The 20,377-nt window shown below is 41.2% G+C and overlaps 2 protein-coding genes across 2 annotated transcripts; both read right to left on the bottom strand.

Annotated features, from left to right (window-relative positions):
* Positions 1 to 572: 572 nt before the first annotated feature.
* grk7a (G protein-coupled receptor kinase 7a) lies at positions 573 to 6,972 on the bottom strand. The gene is made up of 4 exons (XM_012861044.3): positions 6,217 to 6,972; positions 4,634 to 5,089; positions 2,562 to 2,842; positions 573 to 2,357 (listed from the first exon to the last, which is right to left on the bottom strand). The coding sequence occupies exons 1-4, from the start codon at positions 6,811 to 6,813 to the stop codon at positions 2,018 to 2,020; spliced, it is 1,674 nt and encodes a 557-aa protein (XP_012716498.2). The 5' UTR covers positions 6,814 to 6,972; the 3' UTR covers positions 573 to 2,017.
* An 8,042-nt stretch (positions 6,973 to 15,014) lies between these two features.
* fbxo36b (F-box protein 36b) lies at positions 15,015 to 20,032 on the bottom strand. Its single transcript, XM_012861045.3, has 4 exons — positions 19,901 to 20,032; positions 17,388 to 17,496; positions 16,560 to 16,732; positions 15,015 to 15,683 (listed from the first exon to the last, which is right to left on the bottom strand). Exons 1-4 carry the CDS (start codon positions 20,015 to 20,017, stop codon positions 15,222 to 15,224), a joined length of 861 nt encoding a protein of 286 aa, XP_012716499.2. The 5' UTR covers positions 20,018 to 20,032; the 3' UTR covers positions 15,015 to 15,221.
* Between the last annotated feature and the right edge of the window lie 345 nt (positions 20,033 to 20,377).

Here is a 20,377-nt window from a genome sequence, read left to right as displayed (position 1 = left end):
AAGTAAAGGGGTGGATGCATGTGCACATGCCAATTTTTAGTTTATCATTTTTTTTAATATATATATATTTTTATTAATTCACCTAATCAACTTTTAGACAATTTTGTCCAATTTTGTCCATCCATCACATAAAATAACAATCAATCCACAGTAAATTTAAACTGTGCACAGCAAATCTTTGTTTTTAGCAATCCTTGATATTGCTTGTTGTAAAACCATACCATCCCTTAAAAAATGTATCCTTGCTGTTTGTGTATGTTCACTCTGCCCATATCAGCAGCATTTAGTTGCTCAGAACCTTGAGCTAAATTGAAACTGATTTAAACTAAGATGGCAAAAGGTCTCTCACCTAATCAGCTAAAAGTTATACTGCCAATTTGTGGAAATCGAGACCTGGCAGTAGTCAGCATCTTTAGGGGGATTAATGCGATGGATATTTTTAGGATTTACTCCTGAGTCCTCATCAGCACCGCCTCGGTGGTAAATACAGTGACAAGGACGTGCGTTGCCCCAATCTGGAGTGTTCTGTGATACTGGCAACAAGCGACAAACACACATGAAAACCAAAAACACAGATTTCAAAAGACATATTTAATTTCCTCAAATTCATTCAAGAGCAAAGGATTTTTCAGATTTACACTGGGCATTTCTACCGTTTCTTTCACTCATATTTACAGGAACGTGATTACACAATTGTATTATACTCACATCATTGGTAAAAACTCAACTCTGCCCAAGATCTGCTCACTTACAACAAATAAAGACCCTGAGACCACAAACAAGAACTGAACTAATCCAAGTCTCTAGACTCAGCTCAACATACAATGCACAATCTTTACCAGTATGTGGCTAGTTTGATGTTTTTTGTTTTTTTTTACACTCAATAGACCAACAAAATAGGCCCGAATGATCACAGAGCTTCAGAGCCATGGACAGGGAATTCCTGGTACAGGAATTTATTGCCCAACTCCTCTAAATTATCCTCCATCATACGCAGCAAAGAGCTGCTATTTGTGCACTCTTCTCTCCCCCAGCATCCCAGGGCATAATTCTCCACTCGCCTCTAGGTCGGACCTCTCAGCACCAAAATCAATGAATAAAAAAGATTGTGTGTTTCATGAGCTACAGGGAGTGCATTGATTTTCATTGTGCTCTTGTACAATGACAATGAAGGCTAGGAATGAAAAAAAAAAAACAGGGGGGGGCTCAGGGGGTGGTGGTGGGGAGGGCATTGGTACTATTTACTAAAATCATTCTAAACTTGATTTACAAACGTTTCTTTTTTAGTGCATAGATACTTACGTAAATATTTATGTACAACACATACAATTGAGTTTTATAGTTTATATAAAACTAGGATGCCAGGCAGATGTAAATGCTGTGATTTGCTGTGACTACATGGTCTAAGATTGTAACAGCAGAAGAAATGCCACAAATTTCTCTATAGAACGCGGTGAAAAGAACGCATTGTAGAAACAGCCCGGCCTTATAATGTAATAAAAAAAAACACCACGGAAGTGATTCGATATTCCACAATCCAGCAGGACTGTATTTTTAAATCCTATTCCTACTGTTTATCAACAGTTGTACATGTAATAACACTTGCCACGCCTTGCAAACACCATTTCAATTTTCCTGCTATTATTTCAAAGATGTACAGTGATTCCGGCACACAGTGCGATCCTCCAACACTTTTGTGGATTTCAAAAAAAAACTTACATCTAGCAGTCATTCTTGATCAATGTGGTTGCAAGCCTACACAGTTAAATATGATTGTCTTTAAAAGAAGCTGTGGACAGGAGGCGATGCGTAAAATAAATCATCACATCATTGTCCATGCTTTACTGCACTCTGCCTCTGGAGCAACCCACCTCTAAACCATGAGAGATGGTACCTCTTTCAAAGCAAACATGCCTGTCCTCACCTCTCACGGTCCACTGTTTAAACCGATCCTATTGTGCTCGAGAAAGCAAATTGTTGAGCATTAATAGGTGTTAGCACCCTAACATGGGCCTGCTCAGAGGAGCGCACACGTGCCGGACTTCTTGTCGTCGTCAAAACCTCCTCCGCCCTCTTTCCGGTTGGGATCACTGAGCTCGTCGTACAGTCCAGTGTCAATCATCTCCTGCTGCCAGGGAATGGGCACTGCACCCGTGCTGAACTCTTTGAAGAATTTATCATCCTTGGCGTCAAACTCAATGCCCTTGATCTCAGAGAACTCTGCGATGTCACCAGTGTCTTTGGCGTAGACCACGTTGGGTTTGGGGACCCAGGGAGGGTCCACGAGGCCTGCCTCCAGGCGCGGAAAGTTGATCGACTTAAACCACTCGTGCTTCCTCGGATCCTCCATGTTGTTCCTGTTAAAGGGGGAGAATATATGGCTGAATTCAAATTGATCTAGAATTGCAAAAAGACCAATCACTGATCCCTAACACTCTGTACAAGGCTTGTTCAAAGAGGTTATTGTTAGGGTAGCAGAGGTACTTGCTTTCCATCGCTGATAACTAAGTTCTCAGTTTGAAATAAGATTTTACAGCCGCGTAAACCAGATCTGCTCTTACCTCATGCCCAGACGCTCGTCTATTTTCTTTTTGAGGAACTGCTGGATGATGTCCTTGGTGGGAGCATCGAAGCACTTGTGCTCCCACTTTGGCTCCTCGTTGAGAATGCGCCGTTGCACCTCCTCCTTCTCCACCTTCTCCTTTTTGCTCTCGGGGCCTTTAAAAGGCGTGTAGCCCGCCACCATCTCATAGATACTGCAGCCCAGGGCCCACCAGTCCACCGATGTCCGATACGGTGTTTTGCTCAGGATCTCAGGGGCCATGTAGGCTCCTGTACCAGCCTGGACAGCAGACATGAATGGCATTAAATTAAGAATGTTCATGTAAATTAAAGTATGATGTATTTTATACATTGGGGGAATGTTGTTAGATTTTACAATCAATTTGTTTATTGTCCCTTTCCAAAATTACATATTTAACTGTAAACCTGTAGTCCTCCAATGAAATACTATATCTCAATCTCCTTCTCCACCGCTTCCCCTTCTTTTTCTTTCCTTTTCCTTGTGTGACCCTGCTGGCAGCCTTAAAACCAGGAGCCTAATCCTAATGCTAAGCCTACTAGCTGTCAAGAGTTGTGTGTGTCTGCACACTGAGTTGCCCTGTCTCTTATATAAGGCCTGGCCATTTCTGGATGTTTTAGCCCCCAAGCAGAAATACTTTCAGACATCATAACCCAGAGCCTGTTTTACCAGCTAAAGAACATGTGAGGCGACCTTGCGTTGAGCTATTTCTGTTTGCCACCACAAGTCAGTCAAGGCACTTACATATCCTAACACCTTAAAGACTATTAGTACGAGCTCAAATAGTTCCTTTCTATTCTTTGCTCCACCCTCAGCGTAAAGTTGCAGTTAGGCAACTGTCCCGTAATCATTGGCAGTATCCCTCCTGTGGAGAGAACGCACCCTGCCTCTTGGGTCATATGTAAACATATATATTGATAGGGGACGTTAAAGTTTCTGCTATTCAAGTCTTTTGACTTGATGGTTGGGTTTACTGGACACCAGTTGCACCTCTAGGTATGTCCTATACTAAGCCCGAGTTGCCACAGATGCACATCTGTGACTTGCACACAGTGTCGTTTTGTACCAGCCCCTTGTCACACATGATCACCTGGTCCACACATTTAAAAAATGAGAAAAACAGAAGCGATTTCTGGACATTTTTTCAACCAAGATGAAACTGTTTGCAAACTATCACGGCTGGACATATGCAATGCAAGTTTTCCCTCGGTCTCTCGATCTAATCAGGGACAGACTTGTGTAATGCCCAGTAAGAGGATTATGGGACCAAAGTCAGGCTTGCCTGTAGGAGGTGAGCCCAGTCACTTTGGCTGACTGAGGAGCATCGCAGTTCTGGATAATGAGCTTATTGGACTTTCATAGAGCCGAGAGCTTACTCTTTGCTCCTGCAAGTAAGTCCTGGAGAAATGGCAATATTGGTCGGCTTTTTTCCCTGACAGATGAGGTGAAATATGCTGCTCACCACTACACTATTAGAGTATTCAAAGGTTTAACAGTGAAATGCATTTTTAGTGAAAATACAAAAAAAGGTCAAATGTTGGTGTCATCTTAATCTTAAAAGGTGTGGTCTGGTTCTTTATTTTCTACGTTTGTCAGGTGGATGTTCATTTGGGCAGCTTCAACAAAGCTGAATAGATTCTCTCAGACTGACAGAACTAATGAACTCGCTGCCATCAAAGGGCTCAAGGAAGCGCTAGCAGGGTGCTAACATAGCTAGCGCTTACAACCAAGCTACATCCTGACTGCTAAAGGATCAAATGAGTTATATAATGGATTCAATGGCTGTAATTGCAAAGATCTTTAAACAAACCAGTAATCCTCGTCCGGATTTACACTAAAACTTTACCAAAGGGTGACAGTATGTCTAGATCCTGAAATGAGCTAAACCACTGATCCTGGGTAATTTGAACGTATTTTTCTTTCTTTGGTCAATAAACTAAGACAAACACTGAACAGAAACAAGACATAATTTGCACAATTTCTTTGTTGTACAGTATTTCAGATGCGTTTTCAGTCCTTGGAGTCACCCAAAATCAATGTCCATCTACTCACCATCTGTGTGACAGTTTTTCCCGGAGTGATCTCTATAGCCAGACCCAAATCTGAAAGTCGACACTGGCCTTGACTATCCAGCAGAACATTTTCAGGCTTCATGTCACGGTATATAATATCCATGGCGTGGAGGTGCAGGATGCCGGTGGTGATCTGCGCGGTGTAGTGAACGATGCGCTTCATCTCTATGCCCTTGTCCACACCCTTGCCGTCATAGCCTATGTTGTAAATGTGGTACTTGAGGTCTCCTCCATTCATCAGGGTCATGACAAGGCAAAGGTGAGTCTTGGAGTCATATGCATAGGCCAAGTTAACCAGAAACAGGCTGTTGACCTTCTCCAAGATCTGCTTCTCCAGTAGGGCCATTTTTTCACCACCCTTCTTTTTCAGACGCTTTTTACACAACTTCTTGCAGGCGTACATCTGGCCAGTGTTTTTGACCTGAACAGCACATACCTACAGGAAAAAAAAGTTTTTTAAAAGGTGAGGGCTAAAGAATATCATCTTCTAGCATGAAGCTAACAGACTTAGCTAAAGTTCCTTTGAGCTATGCTGATCAAATGACTTAAAATCTATTTCTTCCTCAGTGAGATTTAAACTGTTTACTACTGTTTAATACTAATGAAGACTGTAACATTTATTATAGAGGACTTTATATATTTACACTTAATGTCCGTATGCTGTGAGGATGTGAAACCAATGTTCAGTACACTATTTGTGCTCAAAAACCTAACCAATAACGCTGATTTTGAATATTAAATCCTGGTATTAGTATCCCCATGTATATGATATATTTATATAATGCCATATTGTCTATTTGCTTGGCTAGAAATCAAGTAAAATACTAGATCTAACAGTCAACCCAACTTGGCTCTTACTAGTCGCTCTATAGCATTACTTAGTATCACACCAGAGACTTGGTTCTCATATGTCTTTTGGATTAAAAAGTCAAATCAACCCTAGTTTCTGCTGACGTCAGAAACATCATCATAAACATTTAGTCAACATGTGTAGACTAAATCCTAGCGACATCCTCAAGTGTTGTTTTGTTGAAACAAAGGACTACATACTTATATAGGCTATTCGAGACAGCAGCTATAAAGTTCAGTCACGCTAATCCTTAACTTCAAAGGAGTTCCTCAAGGCTCAGCTCTAGGACCACTGAATGTGCATGTAATGCTAAGCCATTAAATGATAGTAGTGTTCATTTGATGACCTTGTCCACCTCTTATCAATGATGGCAAAGCTTTTGTTTGTCATATCTATTCCTTTTCAGATACTTGCATGAATGTTTGTCCTTTCAAACCAATATGTCTGAAACATTTGTTTTTGGGAATTGCTGTTTTTTTGTTTAAATTTCTTTATTCTGTCTAGTCATCTTGCACTAACACTATGAAGTGTGCCTTTGTGGCACATACTTAGCTCTCAACAACTAGTTCCTATTGACTGCAGTTACATCTCTTACTTAAAACTAAGAAATGCAATAATGCCAGCAGGATTATATAACTCAATGCATGTGTGAGGAGACCACATAAAATGACCAGGGATTAAAAGATAACAACACACCAAGCTTTCATGCTTACCTCTCCAAAGCCCCCTTTTCCCAGAGTCCTGAATTCATAGAAGTATTTTTCACTGATGGGCTGCTTTTCATATTCCTTCCATTGAAGGAATTTGTCAAAGAATGGGCTGGTCTGGTAATCTGTAAAAGGCTTGCCTTTTAGAAATTCTCTTACGCCATCCTGGACCTTGGTTTTCATCACCTCTTCAAAGTTGGCATCTGTAACAGACTTGCATTTTTCCAGAGGTTCCCCGGTAAGAAAGGCCAGGAAGGATTTGGAGTCAGGCTTGCAGTACTTAGTCATAATTTGTTGGCGAGACTTCTCTTTCGTTGCACCTTCAGCAAGGTCCCAGTCATACAACTCATCCAGAAACTCTGCAGCAAGCTGGAACTCGGGGGTACTAGACAGAAAGTCACGGAAAAGTCTTTTCCCTATAGGCTGCCTTTCACACAGAGATGTAAAGTCCTTCTCGATGGCCTCTCTGAGGGCAGTACACTGCTCCGGCTTGGGCAGGGACAAGCTGCGGCGACGCTTTTTCATCTCCTTGTCATCCCCTCCTTGGGCTTTCAGGTAGGCCGTGTTGGCCACCAGGTTATCCAAACCCCCCATGTCACACATCTTGCCGGTTGTGTGTGTTCTGTCCCCCTACGTGACTGGGTTCCTCAGTGGCTTCCCAAGGATGCCCACTTGGAGTTTGTGCGTATATGTGAGAGTGTAGTTCCCTCCCAAGCCAGCGTGCAAATGAGCTCCTGCACCCAGCACACCTGCAAACCTAAGACACACTGACACACCCAGTAATTACTCATTTAGAATTAAATACCAAGGAGGGATTTTGGCTTAAGGATCTTTGTGTGGTCTATTCAAGGAGCCTGTGCACGGAAAGGGAATCGTAAGCGGGCTCTGTCGTAAGAGGCTTTGAAAACCTCTATATTTGTCCCTAATTTCTCTACGTCTAACAGTGGTCCGTTGGGTTCTGTTGACGATGCATTTAATAGTGACGTACAGAGCAAGATCAGAAGTCAAAAGAAAGAAACAGCCAGAAACATTTTTAAAAATGTGTTAGGATAAATTTTAGTAAACCAGCAACAATTGCCTGTGTGTTTACTTGAAACATTAGAACAGCGAAATAGAATATTAAAGTGAGCATTTGCTCCTCAGGTTATCACAGGCTACCATTTTGTTGTGCACACATGGAATGGGAAAGGATCTCAGGTATTTTCATTTTCTCCTCCTCCCTGTCTCAGCAGAGCAGGCACCTCGGTGAGCTTATTCCTAATCTGTCTGCTTCTTTATCTCCCCTCACCCTCTCATTTGGCAATATATATTGTTATTCATCAATGGCCAGCCCCTGGTCACCAACCTGTTTGGAACATGAAAAAATATCAGCAGAATATTTCTAATACTACTGCATCTTTATTGTCACAATGAATACCGAGTTCAGATAAAAGTCAGCATGAACATTTTGGTTAGGAAACAAACAGATGATAAGAGATGTGACTGAAAGCAGTTGAAATCGAGTGTTTAACTAAACCAGGAGTCTGCAACCTGTGGCTCCAGAGCAGCAAGTGGCTTTTGAGCCCTTAAAATTAGCTCTTAATCCTTTTGGACAAAGATTATGTAGAACTGAGACTTTTATATGTGAATTTTAATAAAAGAAGACTTTTGCATTTTTTTTCTGTAGTTTGGTTCAATATCTGCATAGAAACTCTGCAACAGAATACGAGAAATGGAAAAAGAAATACTTTTTTTGTTTAATCGTTTTTCCTTAGGCTGCAAACTACATGCTTTTCTTCAAATTTGCACCAAACATGGAATTTACCCTTCAATAAAATGAAGACCACTCAGCAAGGAAGAAGCAGTTACTCCAAGAGAAAATTCTTTTTATTGTTTTTATCAGATTAATTGATTACGATTTTGAGGTTATTCAAAAAAAAAAAAAAAACACACACACATTTGTTTCAGTCCAATTGTTAAGTGAACATAAGCACAAAATAGATAAATAAAATATGTTTTATTTGTAGAAGCAATGTCTCAACTGCAGTTTAGCCTTTTAACAGCTTGAGGCAGGAGCTTTGTAGATGTCTGTTGGATCTATTTATAGTAAAAGTTGAATTTCAGTTGTTTTTAACCCAGAAAATAGAAATCTAACTCTGGTCCCTTAATATAACAGCAAAACACAAATATTTTATTTGATATTCATATATTAAGCCTGTTAATTTTACAAATATTTTTTATTTATTTTATTATTTTTTTTCCGGCTCTAGTGGCTCACTTTTTTCGAAAGTAGGCTGACAGGAAGGGGGGGTAGAAGAGGGGGAGAGACATTCGGCAAAGGACCACAGGTCGGATTTGAACCCGGGTCGACTGCGTCGAGGACCAAGGCCGCTGTATATGGGTCACGCTACCCGCTGCACCACATGCACGCCCAATTTTACACATAGTTTTAAGGCTCTAGATCAGGGGTCTTTAACTCCAGTTCTCGGGGTTTGGTTTCCTGCAACGTTTAGATGTGTCCCTGGTCCAACACACCTGAAGCAAATGGCTGCATTACCTCCTCTGTAAGCAGTCAAGTTCTCCAGAGTGCTGCTAATGACCTGAATATTTAACTCTGGTGTGTAGGAGCAGACTGACAAATAAAAGTTGCAGGACTACTGGAGGACTGGAGTTGAAGACCCCTGCTGTAGATAAATGTATTCACTAGAAGTGAGGCAAAATGGCTGCTGACCCCCGAAAGACATCATATATTAAGACACAATTATTTCTTTCTCCCTGTCTGACATTATTTCTAACTAAACCATTCCTGTTGTAATTACGATATCCCTAAATACTAAATCCCAGATGGTGATGCCATGGCTTTATAAGTTTAACTTTTAGGTAAACTGTGGGCCAACTGTGGATATATTTAATAAGAGCAACAACTCAAAACAATACTAACGCTTACTGACACCATGCAAGAAAATTAAAAGAAATAATCTAAGATGGCAGGAAGAGAAATGTGGAACCCAACAAGTCTTGGACATCCTTCGGTATAATTTACAGATTCGTGAAGGTGCCACATTCTTCTGTTTTAACAGTTATGTGCAAATATAAAGTTTGTGGCAATGTTCAGCCATCTTACTCTTCAGGAATCAGCGTCCCAGAGAGAATCGTGTTTTAGTGTGAAACAACCCCAGAACAAAAGTAGCACATCTTGTGAGGTCTTAGATGAAGCTAGAGAAATAAAAATACCTGTGCCCACATGGACAGAAAAGCCACTCAGCAAGGAAGATGCCATTATGCCAGAAGCTATACAAAACAACTGCCAGATTATAGTTTTAAATACACTCAGGGAAAGATGCCTTAATTTCCTGATATGTCCTCTGGTCTAATTTAATTAATTGAATTCAACAATTTAATATAATTTAATTTTACAAAATAGATGGTGTCAAGAGGAAATAACATAATGTAACAATATGGCCAAGATATGTCAAGACATCAGGCACAAAGTTAAAGCTTGGGCAAATATGGGTCACATGAACAAAATGTCACAGTATATACCGTTAGCATAAATTGTTCTGATGATTTTGAGAATAAATTTAAAACATACTGACTGCTTATGACATTTTGATATACCCTCACTTCAACATTTCTGAACTCTTCCTTTTTATTTGCAAACCTCGGATGATCAGGGTATGTTTTCTTTTTTAGTCCTCCTGCAGGCAACTCTCACACTACATCTATAATGATGTGTGGGCCAATTCAGCTTGATAAACCCGGGATAATATTAGCTAATCCTTTCTCAAAGAGTCTCAAGCTGTCTCAGTGGCCTGCAGAAGATCAAAGGCTTTGCTTGCTGTCCACAACCTCCAATCTCAGAACTTTTGACCCCCTCCCACCCTCCCACCCCAAATGGCCCAGGAAGACTCCTCACAGAGCAGTCAGTTTCTGAAAGCAGTCGGAGCGATCTGTTACCCTTAGGATAGACAGGTAACAACGTTATTGGACACAATAAAATAATAATAAAAAAAAAAACATAACCATTTTCCTATTTGTTTCTGTGTAATTTCTCAGTGGTTAAAAAAAAATTAAAACATATTTCAGTCTAAGAAGGCCAACAGTTAAGCGTGCTGAAGTCACTGAGTCAGCCATGGCAGTGTGGACTTGTAAGTGGATCATAGTGTCAGTGAAGCCCTTAAGCCTCCTGAGTGGATGAAAAGAGGCCATGAGTTTCATCTGTTTCCAGGTCAGAGAGGGAAGGGAGAGATAAGCTGAAAGCTCTCGGATCCCTCTATAAGTTTCACTTTTACCTCTCGGAGGACTTCTGCTCCTCTGTGTCCATCTTTTCAGTGCACTGGGTCAAAACGTATTTATGCCGCTACACGCTACGTCTAAAAGGAAATGTGGGACAAAGTGACACAAAGGTGAAAATGAGCATAGAAGCACTGTTGAAAACGAAGAAGTGTAGCAGATAGGTTCTGATGGTTAAGATTGCTTTCCTCAAGTCTTCTTGGTTTTGCTTAAACCCTTCTGGTTTGCTGGTTTGATCTGAGCAGCCTGCTCTGTAACCTTGGCATAATTAGCCTGGCTTGGTAGTGGAGGGGGGGTGGGGTGAGGGTGTGGGGTAGCAAAGATTAAAATAAGGGAACCATTCTCAGCTAGTGCCACACAAGGTCCGTTATGTAGTCTTCACACTGTTTCGCTCAATCCTCTTAAGCCCCAGCAGGCAGACCTACACAGGGAGGCAGCTCACATCCCCGGTGGCGCGAGGAGAAGCCTTAAAGAGACAGTTTAGGATTTTTTTCAAAGTTAGATTCTGTTGAAAGATTATAAGCAGCCAATATCATACTTCATTGCTTCATTGAGACCGAGTTGGCCCTCGTGAACAGAGACAGATGACAGCATTTACATCACGGAGTATGAAATAGGCTGAAAGCTAACAGAGGCCAGGACCAATAAGACCAAGACAGACTCCTACCATCTTAAAGGGACAGTGTATAACTAATTTGGCTTTTTATTAGCAAAAGTCAAATGTTGCTTTCTAAATGCATACTCTGCCAAAGTCTAATAACAAAAACATCAAAAATGAAAGCGTTCTAATAGTTCAGAATGAGTAGTTTATAGGTGGCGATATAGCCGATGGAAGACATCATATTGCATCAGCATTTTTGATTACAGTCGCCAAAAGGGGACAAACTTGTTGGCCTCATGTGTTTTAACTGTATATGAAGATGTGCTGTCGGTGTTGGAGGAGTATAAAACAAGCAAAGACGACTGTAGATCATTCCATTTGCTGTTTTCTGTTGAAAACAGCAAATACACTTTTCCCAGCGAGAGGGAAGAGAAAGCAACAAAGAAAATAAAAAGAAATAATAACTGGGAGAAAAACGAGAGTCTACATGGGAGTAGCTTTTACCAGGCGGAGACAATTCATGAAAGGGTGGTGCTTTAAAACGGATGTGGAGGTTGCAGGATTTCAGCTGGCCAGGTACGTTAATTCAATATAACAGTGAAGTTTATTTTGCTGTTATGTTAGAAACAGGGCAGTATGGTCCAGCAACTACTCTGTCCTGGCAGAGACGGCTAGTTTGTTCGTTTTGTCTCCCTCTCTCTTCATCAGATGATCTCTGAGTCTGCAGGTCACCAAAAAACATTTTGCACGTTGACTGTAGCTTATGAGATAATATCTCATAATTATGGCTCAGCTATCGCATAATTATGATACAACTTTTTTTTTTCATCAGAGTGGCGGAAATGGGCTTCCATAGTTTTCACATGAGAGGCCAGCCACACTTTAATTTTTAATGCCAGGGATCGGCTGTTAGCGCTCAGTAGCTAACAGCTAGCCTAACAACTGTAGATGTTCCCCGGGAGCTGAGAAGGAAGAAATGCGGGGACCTCCAACAAGGTGGATGACTTGGTGCCTCTTACGGTGTTGCATAGCTGGAGAGCTCCTTCAGTCACAGAATGTTACATCCAAGGTGCACAAAGAGGCATCACAGATCCTTCCTCCCAGGCAGCTGGCTGACTAGATAACTATCGCTGCTCCCAACAAACTCAAGAAGTGTTTACATCCCTACTGTTATTTGCAGTTGTTGCATTTCTTGTCTGTAGTCTGTTGTTTTGATGCACAACATACATGCACATATTGTACATTTTCAAACGGTCTAACTCAGTTACATACTTCTTTGAATCTGATCATGCAATTTCTATTAAATTAACAGATTGTTTTTCTAGCGTCAAGTTTGCCCTGACTGTACAGTCTCTTTTTCTTACTTTTTTTGCATTCTTACATTTGCTGCTGGTACACCTGAATTACTGAATAAAAATAGTTTCTATTCTATGGGAGGTTATTGGTGGAGCTCCACCTCCCACATTGTTTTTCCATGTGGTCAAATAAATTGGGCATAAATAACTGGGCAACTGAAACATGACAGTGCAACACACGCAAACAAAACACCTTATTAGTTCCAAAGGTAAATTGAAAACTGCAACTCTAAGTTTCTTAAAACATTTTTTATTGAGTAAAATATGGCACATAAGTGATGGATCTAGGCAGGAATAGTCTTCTGCAAGCGGCCTGGGTTACAGCAGATCAGCAGAATGAAAGCACTCTGCTTTTGTGTTAGTCTTGTGAAGAAGATGCTCAGAGTTGTCCATTATTTCCCCCATTTTATGAAATCTATATCTTCATAGAATCATCTCTTGGAGGCTCTGGGGCAGTCCCCAGAACAGTCAACGCTCAGCCACAGGTTTCATATTTTATTTGTAGAAAGGTTTTAACTATATTTAATTGTCCTCTACATCACAATTCTGGACTACTTTATGTCAGCTTCTAATCAAAATATCAGGTAAATACATTAAAGTGTGTGAATGTAATATAAAAAAAAAACAGTGAAAACGGCTACGAATAGTTTAGAAGGCAATTTCATTGCAGATTTTTGAAAGATGCAGGATTAGCCTCTGTAACTCTGCATTTAACAGGAGCAACTTGGCATTTCTCTTCTCCAAATAATGATAAGGTGTAGAATAAAAGGAAAGCAGAGACATTCTAAATAAGAGGGAGAATTTCCCTTTCACGAGACACAGAGCAGATCAGCAGCAACGCTGGCTGCAGCTGATTTCAAAGCTCATTGTGTCCTGCCACAAACCAACCCTGGTTCACTTTCACTCACCATTCACCCACCATTCTGATTCAGTTTCTCAGTCAAAGTCACAACTAAAAACATACCTGGCACTGACACAAATGTGGCTTTACTGCTTCGGGTTTTCTGTTGACAAGTCAAACCAATTTCCAATTAACATGTGGAGTGATAAGAGACTCATTTCAGAGAGGTTTTCTTTGCTTAGCAGTTGTTTTTTTATATGACTCAAAACTCCTTTTCACTCTATTTTTGTTTATTGGTTTGCATGAAAATGGCCTCAGAAGAGAGGAAAGTGATTTTCAGAGCATTCCACCTGGATCCCCAACAACTATGAGCTGAGATGTTTAGTCACAGTATAAAAAAGGCGTTAGGAATTTCACGAGTGTCCATTAAGCGCCAGGAAAACCTGCTACTAAGCAGTCTGCTGCAGAATCATGTTGCCAGTTGCAGAGCTTGCACGATACTGGCAGCAGGTGGTCGCAAGTGTTACTGCACACAAAGTGCTTGCAGACTTTTGGACAACAGCCTAATGACAAGAAGGGGAGCAAACAAGCCTCTCCTGTCCAAGAAAACACCCAGGGCGGACTGATAATCTGCAGGAAGTACATATTCTAATTAAGCAGTAAAGGAGCAGATGTCAAGATTTCCCTATTGTGTCTTGGTAGTTCACTGCTTTTCTGTCAGTATAGTGAAAGTGACCTTTTCAGTGTAGAAGAAAACTGAGATCTCATTAAGAACATAAATACTCTCCCCTACATGTTTACACACACTTTGTATTTCTTCCAAATAAAGCTATCCTCGCAGGCAGGCCAGCAGAGGGATGCTAAGAATAGAGCAGCCCATTAGCTGTGGCTGCTCGTGCCCCCTAGGGGACTCTTTTTGAGTCCACTACACTATTAATCCTATAAACACTCCTACAGCGTCCGTCTCACGTTCCCATCAGGATGGAGCTTGTGCTATTATTGAGTACAGACAAGGCTAAAAACGTTGACACCTTTACTGAACGCTGCGATGATCATTTCCTGTTAAAAAAGCGTAGAGCAGAGAACCCGTCGAACATGAGGTGCGTGTAAAGTGCTGCAGAACATAGAGATGGTTTCAGAAGATAGTTCAGGATGTCGGGGATGGCCAATGATGGTTTCACGATCATGTCCTTCAGTTCCCATCAGGTTTGGATCTGATCTTAAAAGAACGTCCCTTAACTTTGGAAAATAAGTATAAAATTCATGTGTTTTTCATTTGCACTAATCATCTTTTGTGTCTAATTCATTTGGCCACTAGTACACTGAACTGGAAGCATCAGTGAGGAGCACTGTAATGATTTGTTTTCACTGCAAATACACTCATTTCTTGAAATGAGTGTATTTGCCCTTGATTTGAGCAGGTAAAGACGATCTGCCAATGGAATATGATTTTTGCATTTAAAATAAGAACTCATCTCTGTCATCTTATTTGAAGTGCAGTTTATCTAATTATCTTATTTTAAGGGTATAAATACACCATTGGCAGATAATCTTATTTACCTGCTCATATCAAGGACAACTGCACTCATTTCAAGAAAGGTTTACTTATTTTGGTTCCCTTTTTGCAGTATTAAACTCGTATTTCCATCACCGTCATTTGTGAACCTGGTACCGTGGAGCACGTGGATCCGCGTTCACTGTTATCATAGCGGCACAAACAACGACCAACGCTCTGTTATCATTTGTGAATTATAATGTACAATAAGAAAACTGTCTCTTATGGGACAATACTGTGCATCTAAAGTACTATCAAATGTAGACAAGTCAATAAAAACACGTTTAGAATAAGCAACTCACCAAATATTTGAGCATAAATGTTAACAATACAACTATAAGTCTTAAACTGAACCTTTTGGCATTTTTTAAGCTAGGCTTAAATCAATTAGATTGGCTCTGTGCTGTCTCCTACCCCCCTGCCCAGCTTCCTGTTTTGAGCCAACGTCTCCACCTCAGAGAACCGAATGTCCTCTCTGAGGCGGTCAGCAATGAGCTTGAAGGGATCATAATCAGCCTCTGGATCAGGGCCAACATCACGGCAAGGGTTGGCGTTGAAGTCTGGATCAGCTCCAGCACCTTGAAGGCAAACGGTACCAGCGGGGATTTCCTCCTCAGAGCCCGAGCCTTCACTGGCAGATCCCTCTGCCTTGGCGTCTTCGTCACAGTCGGGCCGGCCTCCCTGCTCGGCCTTCGGTCTCCTGCGGCCGAGCAGCTTCTGCAGCTGCAGCTTGTTGGTGAAGAAAATCCTGCGCCAGCCCACTTCGAGCGCCAGAGACGCCACTTCAGCGGAGATGGTGCAGCAACGCTGGCGCGTGGCCTGCTCCCAGAACTCCTGTGACCCACACAACTGAAGAGAAAAAACACCCATGAGGTAAAATATATATTTTTGGTCACACTTAAACGTTTCAGATCATCACATAAAATATTAATGTCAGGCGAAGATAGCCTGGCTTGTATAATTAAAGGTTAAATAAAAATAGAAATAAATCACAAGGGAAAACGTATTGAAACCAATTGGGCCCAACGTTGAAAGGAATTGGTCCGTAAAGCTAAAAACTGTTTCAGTCACCCTCGGCGGCAGCAACTAGCACCAAGTGGTTGAGATAACTGGAAATTAGTCTTTTATGTCCTTGTGGAGACATTTCTTGCAGAATTGTTCTCTTCTAGTTATGATGGAGGGTTGTGGAGCATAGAAGTTTAAGGTTGTGCCACAGCATCTCAATCAAATTTATGTCCAGACTTTGACTAGGCCACTCCAAAGCCTTCAGATTGGACTTGCTGCAGTGCTTTGGCTCATTATCCTGCAACATCATCCATTTTTATTGAATTGGACACTCTCCTTCAGGACTGCCGGAGAAATTATGGTTCCGTCAACTTAAGATCAAGAAGCAGCGAACAGCCTTGTGTTTTCTCACAGGGTCAGGCTGGTAAGGATAGCTTTTTTCTATCTACTCGGGTTATCTTTGATATTAAAAAGTGTTTGATTGTCTTAAATGTTTAAGTTTGATAAAAGCAAAAACTGAAGAAGTCTAGAGCAAGGAAGCATTCTTTACAGCACTGTACGTATTAACCTCAAAGGTTCAGTCTGAATTTCATGAAAGCAATCTACAAGAAATGCGTCATTTTTAATGATATATATTAAAATCCAAAATGTGCATTGGCTAAACTGACAAAACTATTTTTTTCCCACTCTATGCAAATTGCTTGTGTCTCTCCAACTCACCTGCCTAAACCTGCGCGAGGTTCGTCCAAGCTGGCCCACGTCCTCGAGCTCCAGACAGTTTATTATCTGCAGCAGGATGGAGTCGGGTAGGCGCTCAAGATAATTGTACTGTCCTTGGCACAAAGCCTTGGTGAACTGCAAGATCTTTGCTCCAAAAACCATCCCGACTTCCCCTGAAAAAAGGAGGCCGTGCTGTTATCAATCAGATGAAGTTTTTATCAGTATAAGTTTACTATTGTCCCTGTGGGGATATGTGCCTTGTAGCCAGGCGATAGCAGAGAAGACGAACCCGGACACGCTCTTTCTACGACGGCAAGCCTGACAGAAAATAAAACTCAGCAGTTATTACTAATCACATTTTGGATTTAGCTGAATAAAGGCCGGAGTAAAAAAGGCGGGTTTCCATCTGTCGGCCCTGGCTTTTGGCTCTGCGTCTCTTACCAGATGGTAGGAGCTCCAATTGGCCGTGCGATGGGTGATGAGCGGAGAGGAGAGCGTCTTTAGCCTTCAGATAAGTTTGTCTTATGGCAGCTAATCTGGTACCGGTCGTTTTGCCGGCTACTTTTATTATTTGCTCAATCCTGTTTTTGTCTGTTAATAAAAGGTTGCCATGCCAAATAAGAGCAAATGTAATAACAGTTCTGATCACAATGGTAGTAAAGGGTCATCAGCTTTTGAAGTCTCCACATTGATTTATTTTGCGGAGGAAACACGCTCCTTCCTGTGATTCCTTGTTAACCCTATCAGCATTTTCCCGCCATAATAAAATCCTCCACCACCTGACCAGGTGAGTCCTCCTCTCCCCTCTCCCTGTAACCGTAGTCTTACTCTGAAGCTCAAAGTCATCCAAGAAGACACTGTGAGACTCCTTCTCCTCCCCAGGCTTGGTGTATCGGTCCACAGTTCTGGCCGAGATCTTCCACCATCTCCATATCACCTGGAAGTAACCAGTGTAAAAGAGTTCATATGAGGGGGGGGAACAGGATACTTCTTTTGATTAGATACGAGTAAAATGCTTTTTCATCATCTACACAACACTCATCACCTAGGAATAAAATATAGAAATAAAAAAGCCCAACTGTTTGGTTACAGTCTTGGTCAAAAGGTGATGAACTGGCATAAATGTCCTTAGCAAATGTCCCATTTTAAATTAACTCTTCTTGTTTAATCATACTTGCATTTATATAGATTTAAAAATGACATCTATAACAAATCATGAAAAATATTTGTTTTACATAAAGTTAAGTTGAACTCTGACGCTTCTACTTCAAAGGTTAGCGCTGGTAGCCCTTCGTATGACACAGCACCAATGAAGTTACTCTTAGTTTGAAAATGTTTGGTGACCCCTGCTCTAGAATCATGCTGCCACCGGACCAGAGCTTGCTTAACATTGGCAGCAGACAGGCATCTGTTAATATGTTCACAGAGCGGTCCGAGGATTCTTTCAAAGAGATGGTCAGGAGGAAAAAGCGGGATTAAAATCACTCTCAGAGACCAACAACTTCTAATAATACAAGAACTGTTTGCTGATGACCTGTGCATTTTCCAGCAGAAGGGAACGCCGTGTCCCAATGCAAAAGTCATACAGAGGATCAAAGATCAGAACTTTGGGGTTTTGGAGCTGCAGTCAAGACGTGAGGCAATCACATTATTATTTTAATGGCTATTTTAAAATAATGGCTATTTTAAAGTCAAATGTGTTTTAGCTGCGTAAGGAGAAAAATGACTGGACAGTTTCTCTGTGGGCCAAGGCCCGCTTCTTAGAATAAGGGTACATTTTGCATTTAATTTGGTTCAAGTTCCCAGTATCTAATGAAAAGGTGGAGAGGAACAGAATCAAAGTTGCTTGAGGTCCAGTTTGAAATTTCCAGCCAATAATGATTTGAAGAGCCACTCTGCTTAATCATCCATCACTGTCTGGTTTGGATCTGCCACCAAAACGGACACAGCCAGGCTGCAACGGACAGCCAGGACTGCAGATAAGATCATAGGCGCCAACCCGCCATGCATTCAGGACCCGTGCGTTCCCTAAATCAGGAAACAGGCAACAAACATCACTGCAGCTCCAACTCACCTTGGTTCCAGCATGTTCCAACTTCTCCCCTCTGGTAGAGGCTACAGAGCACTGTACGCCAAAACCAGCAGATTCAGGAACAGTTTCTTCCCACAATCCATCACTCTAGTGAACAGCTGACTCAGTGTCAGGAAAAACTCCTGTGCAGTAACCCAGTGACTCTGCCTCTGTTCAGCCAACGGTTTACTGGCTACCACTTATCAGTTATTTATTCATTATTCTCTAGTTCACTGCTGTTCACATTGTCGTATTTGATGTACTGTATACCAAATCCACCTACCTCACGTACATAACACCCCATATAATACTTATCTATGCCAGCATTCTCCGCACTCATCACATAGACATGTCCATGTTTGTATGTGTATGTGAACCTGACCGTGACTTCCACCTAACACGTACATAATAAATATTTAGTCCTGTATCTTTCTCACTCTGCTCATTGAACTATTGTCTCAATTTGCAGACTTTATTTGTGTTTTCTATACTGCAGACTGATTTGTATTACTGCATTATTGTGCTATTTTATAAGTAAGCACATAGTGGGCATTTTACAAGCCAGAGTCAAATTCCTTGTATGTGTACACATCCCCGGCAAATAAAGCTGATTCTGATGCTAATCATACCCAAAGTCTGAGCTTTACAGCAAACTGGATCGGACCCTAGCCCCAGAGAAACTATACCATATTGTCTAGAAGATGAGAAACGTTAGAGCCAATGGGGTTAACCTAAAAGGAGCTATCAAAGCAACCTGGGCTTCATGAGCACCTCAGAACCACAGGCTGATCCATGCCACTCCGCACTGATGCAGTAATTCCTGCAGGAGGCCAGACCAAGTCCAACATGTACAGTCCATGGGCTGCATACCTTTCAGTATATGTTCACGCTTCTGTGTGTAAAATCCCTTTAAATGGTCTGATGTAATCATTGAGATTTTCTGACAAACTGACATGTACTTGCTTTCATTTAGCTGTTATTCATCATTAACAGAACTTGTTGAACCTGTTTCACCCTGTATTCAACTTTAATAGGATTTGCATTTTCCCCCAGTCAAAATACTATAAGAAATGTACTTGTAAATGACTTCCATTGCATTAAAACGCACCTTGCGCTTTGTTGTTTCTGATTAAAAACTAACGTTACCTGGTAAAAGTTCGTTAAGCTAACGCTTAGTTTGAGCTAGCCATTAAACCGTCGGAATTTGAAAGCAGAAACCAGCAAATATCGCTCGTTTAGTTCCTCCGCTCAGAGCGCTGTAGGTACTTACTTGTGACTTGGTGACAGCAAAGTAGTAAAAGTCTTTATTTGGCGCAGGACCCCGACCAGAAATCTCAAACAACGGATCCTTCAGAAGCGACGCCATGTTGGTGTTTACTGCTGCCATGACAACGCTTCCTGAGCTGGCTCAGAGAACGTAACTGACAAAACCATAGACATAATATAAGAGTCTATGGATAAAACTACTAGTTTAAAGAAGACTTCCAAACTAAACAGTGTAGTTAAAAAAATCTTTTAATTTATTTATACATATATTTATATATATACACACACATTGACTACCTACTCTTGTAAAAACAAGAAACATTTTTAACATAACTGAAACCCTATTTGTCCATAGTCAGGGGCTGATCCAGTGATGTAAGTCCCTGAAGACTTGCTCTTTACCTTTGTCTAATTTTAAAACAAGTCTTCTTCCCACATTTTGCTCGTCTGATCTGATGCTTTAAAAACAAGGCAAAGACTC

The sequence above is a fragment of the Fundulus heteroclitus genome, chromosome 6 (assembly GCF_011125445.2).
Source record: "Fundulus heteroclitus isolate FHET01 chromosome 6, MU-UCD_Fhet_4.1, whole genome shotgun sequence".
In the NCBI taxonomy this organism is placed as follows: domain Eukaryota; kingdom Metazoa; phylum Chordata; class Actinopteri; order Cyprinodontiformes; family Fundulidae; genus Fundulus; species Fundulus heteroclitus.
The sequence above is the reverse complement of the archived record's forward strand: the minus strand, read 5'-3'. Positions and strand labels throughout refer to the sequence as shown.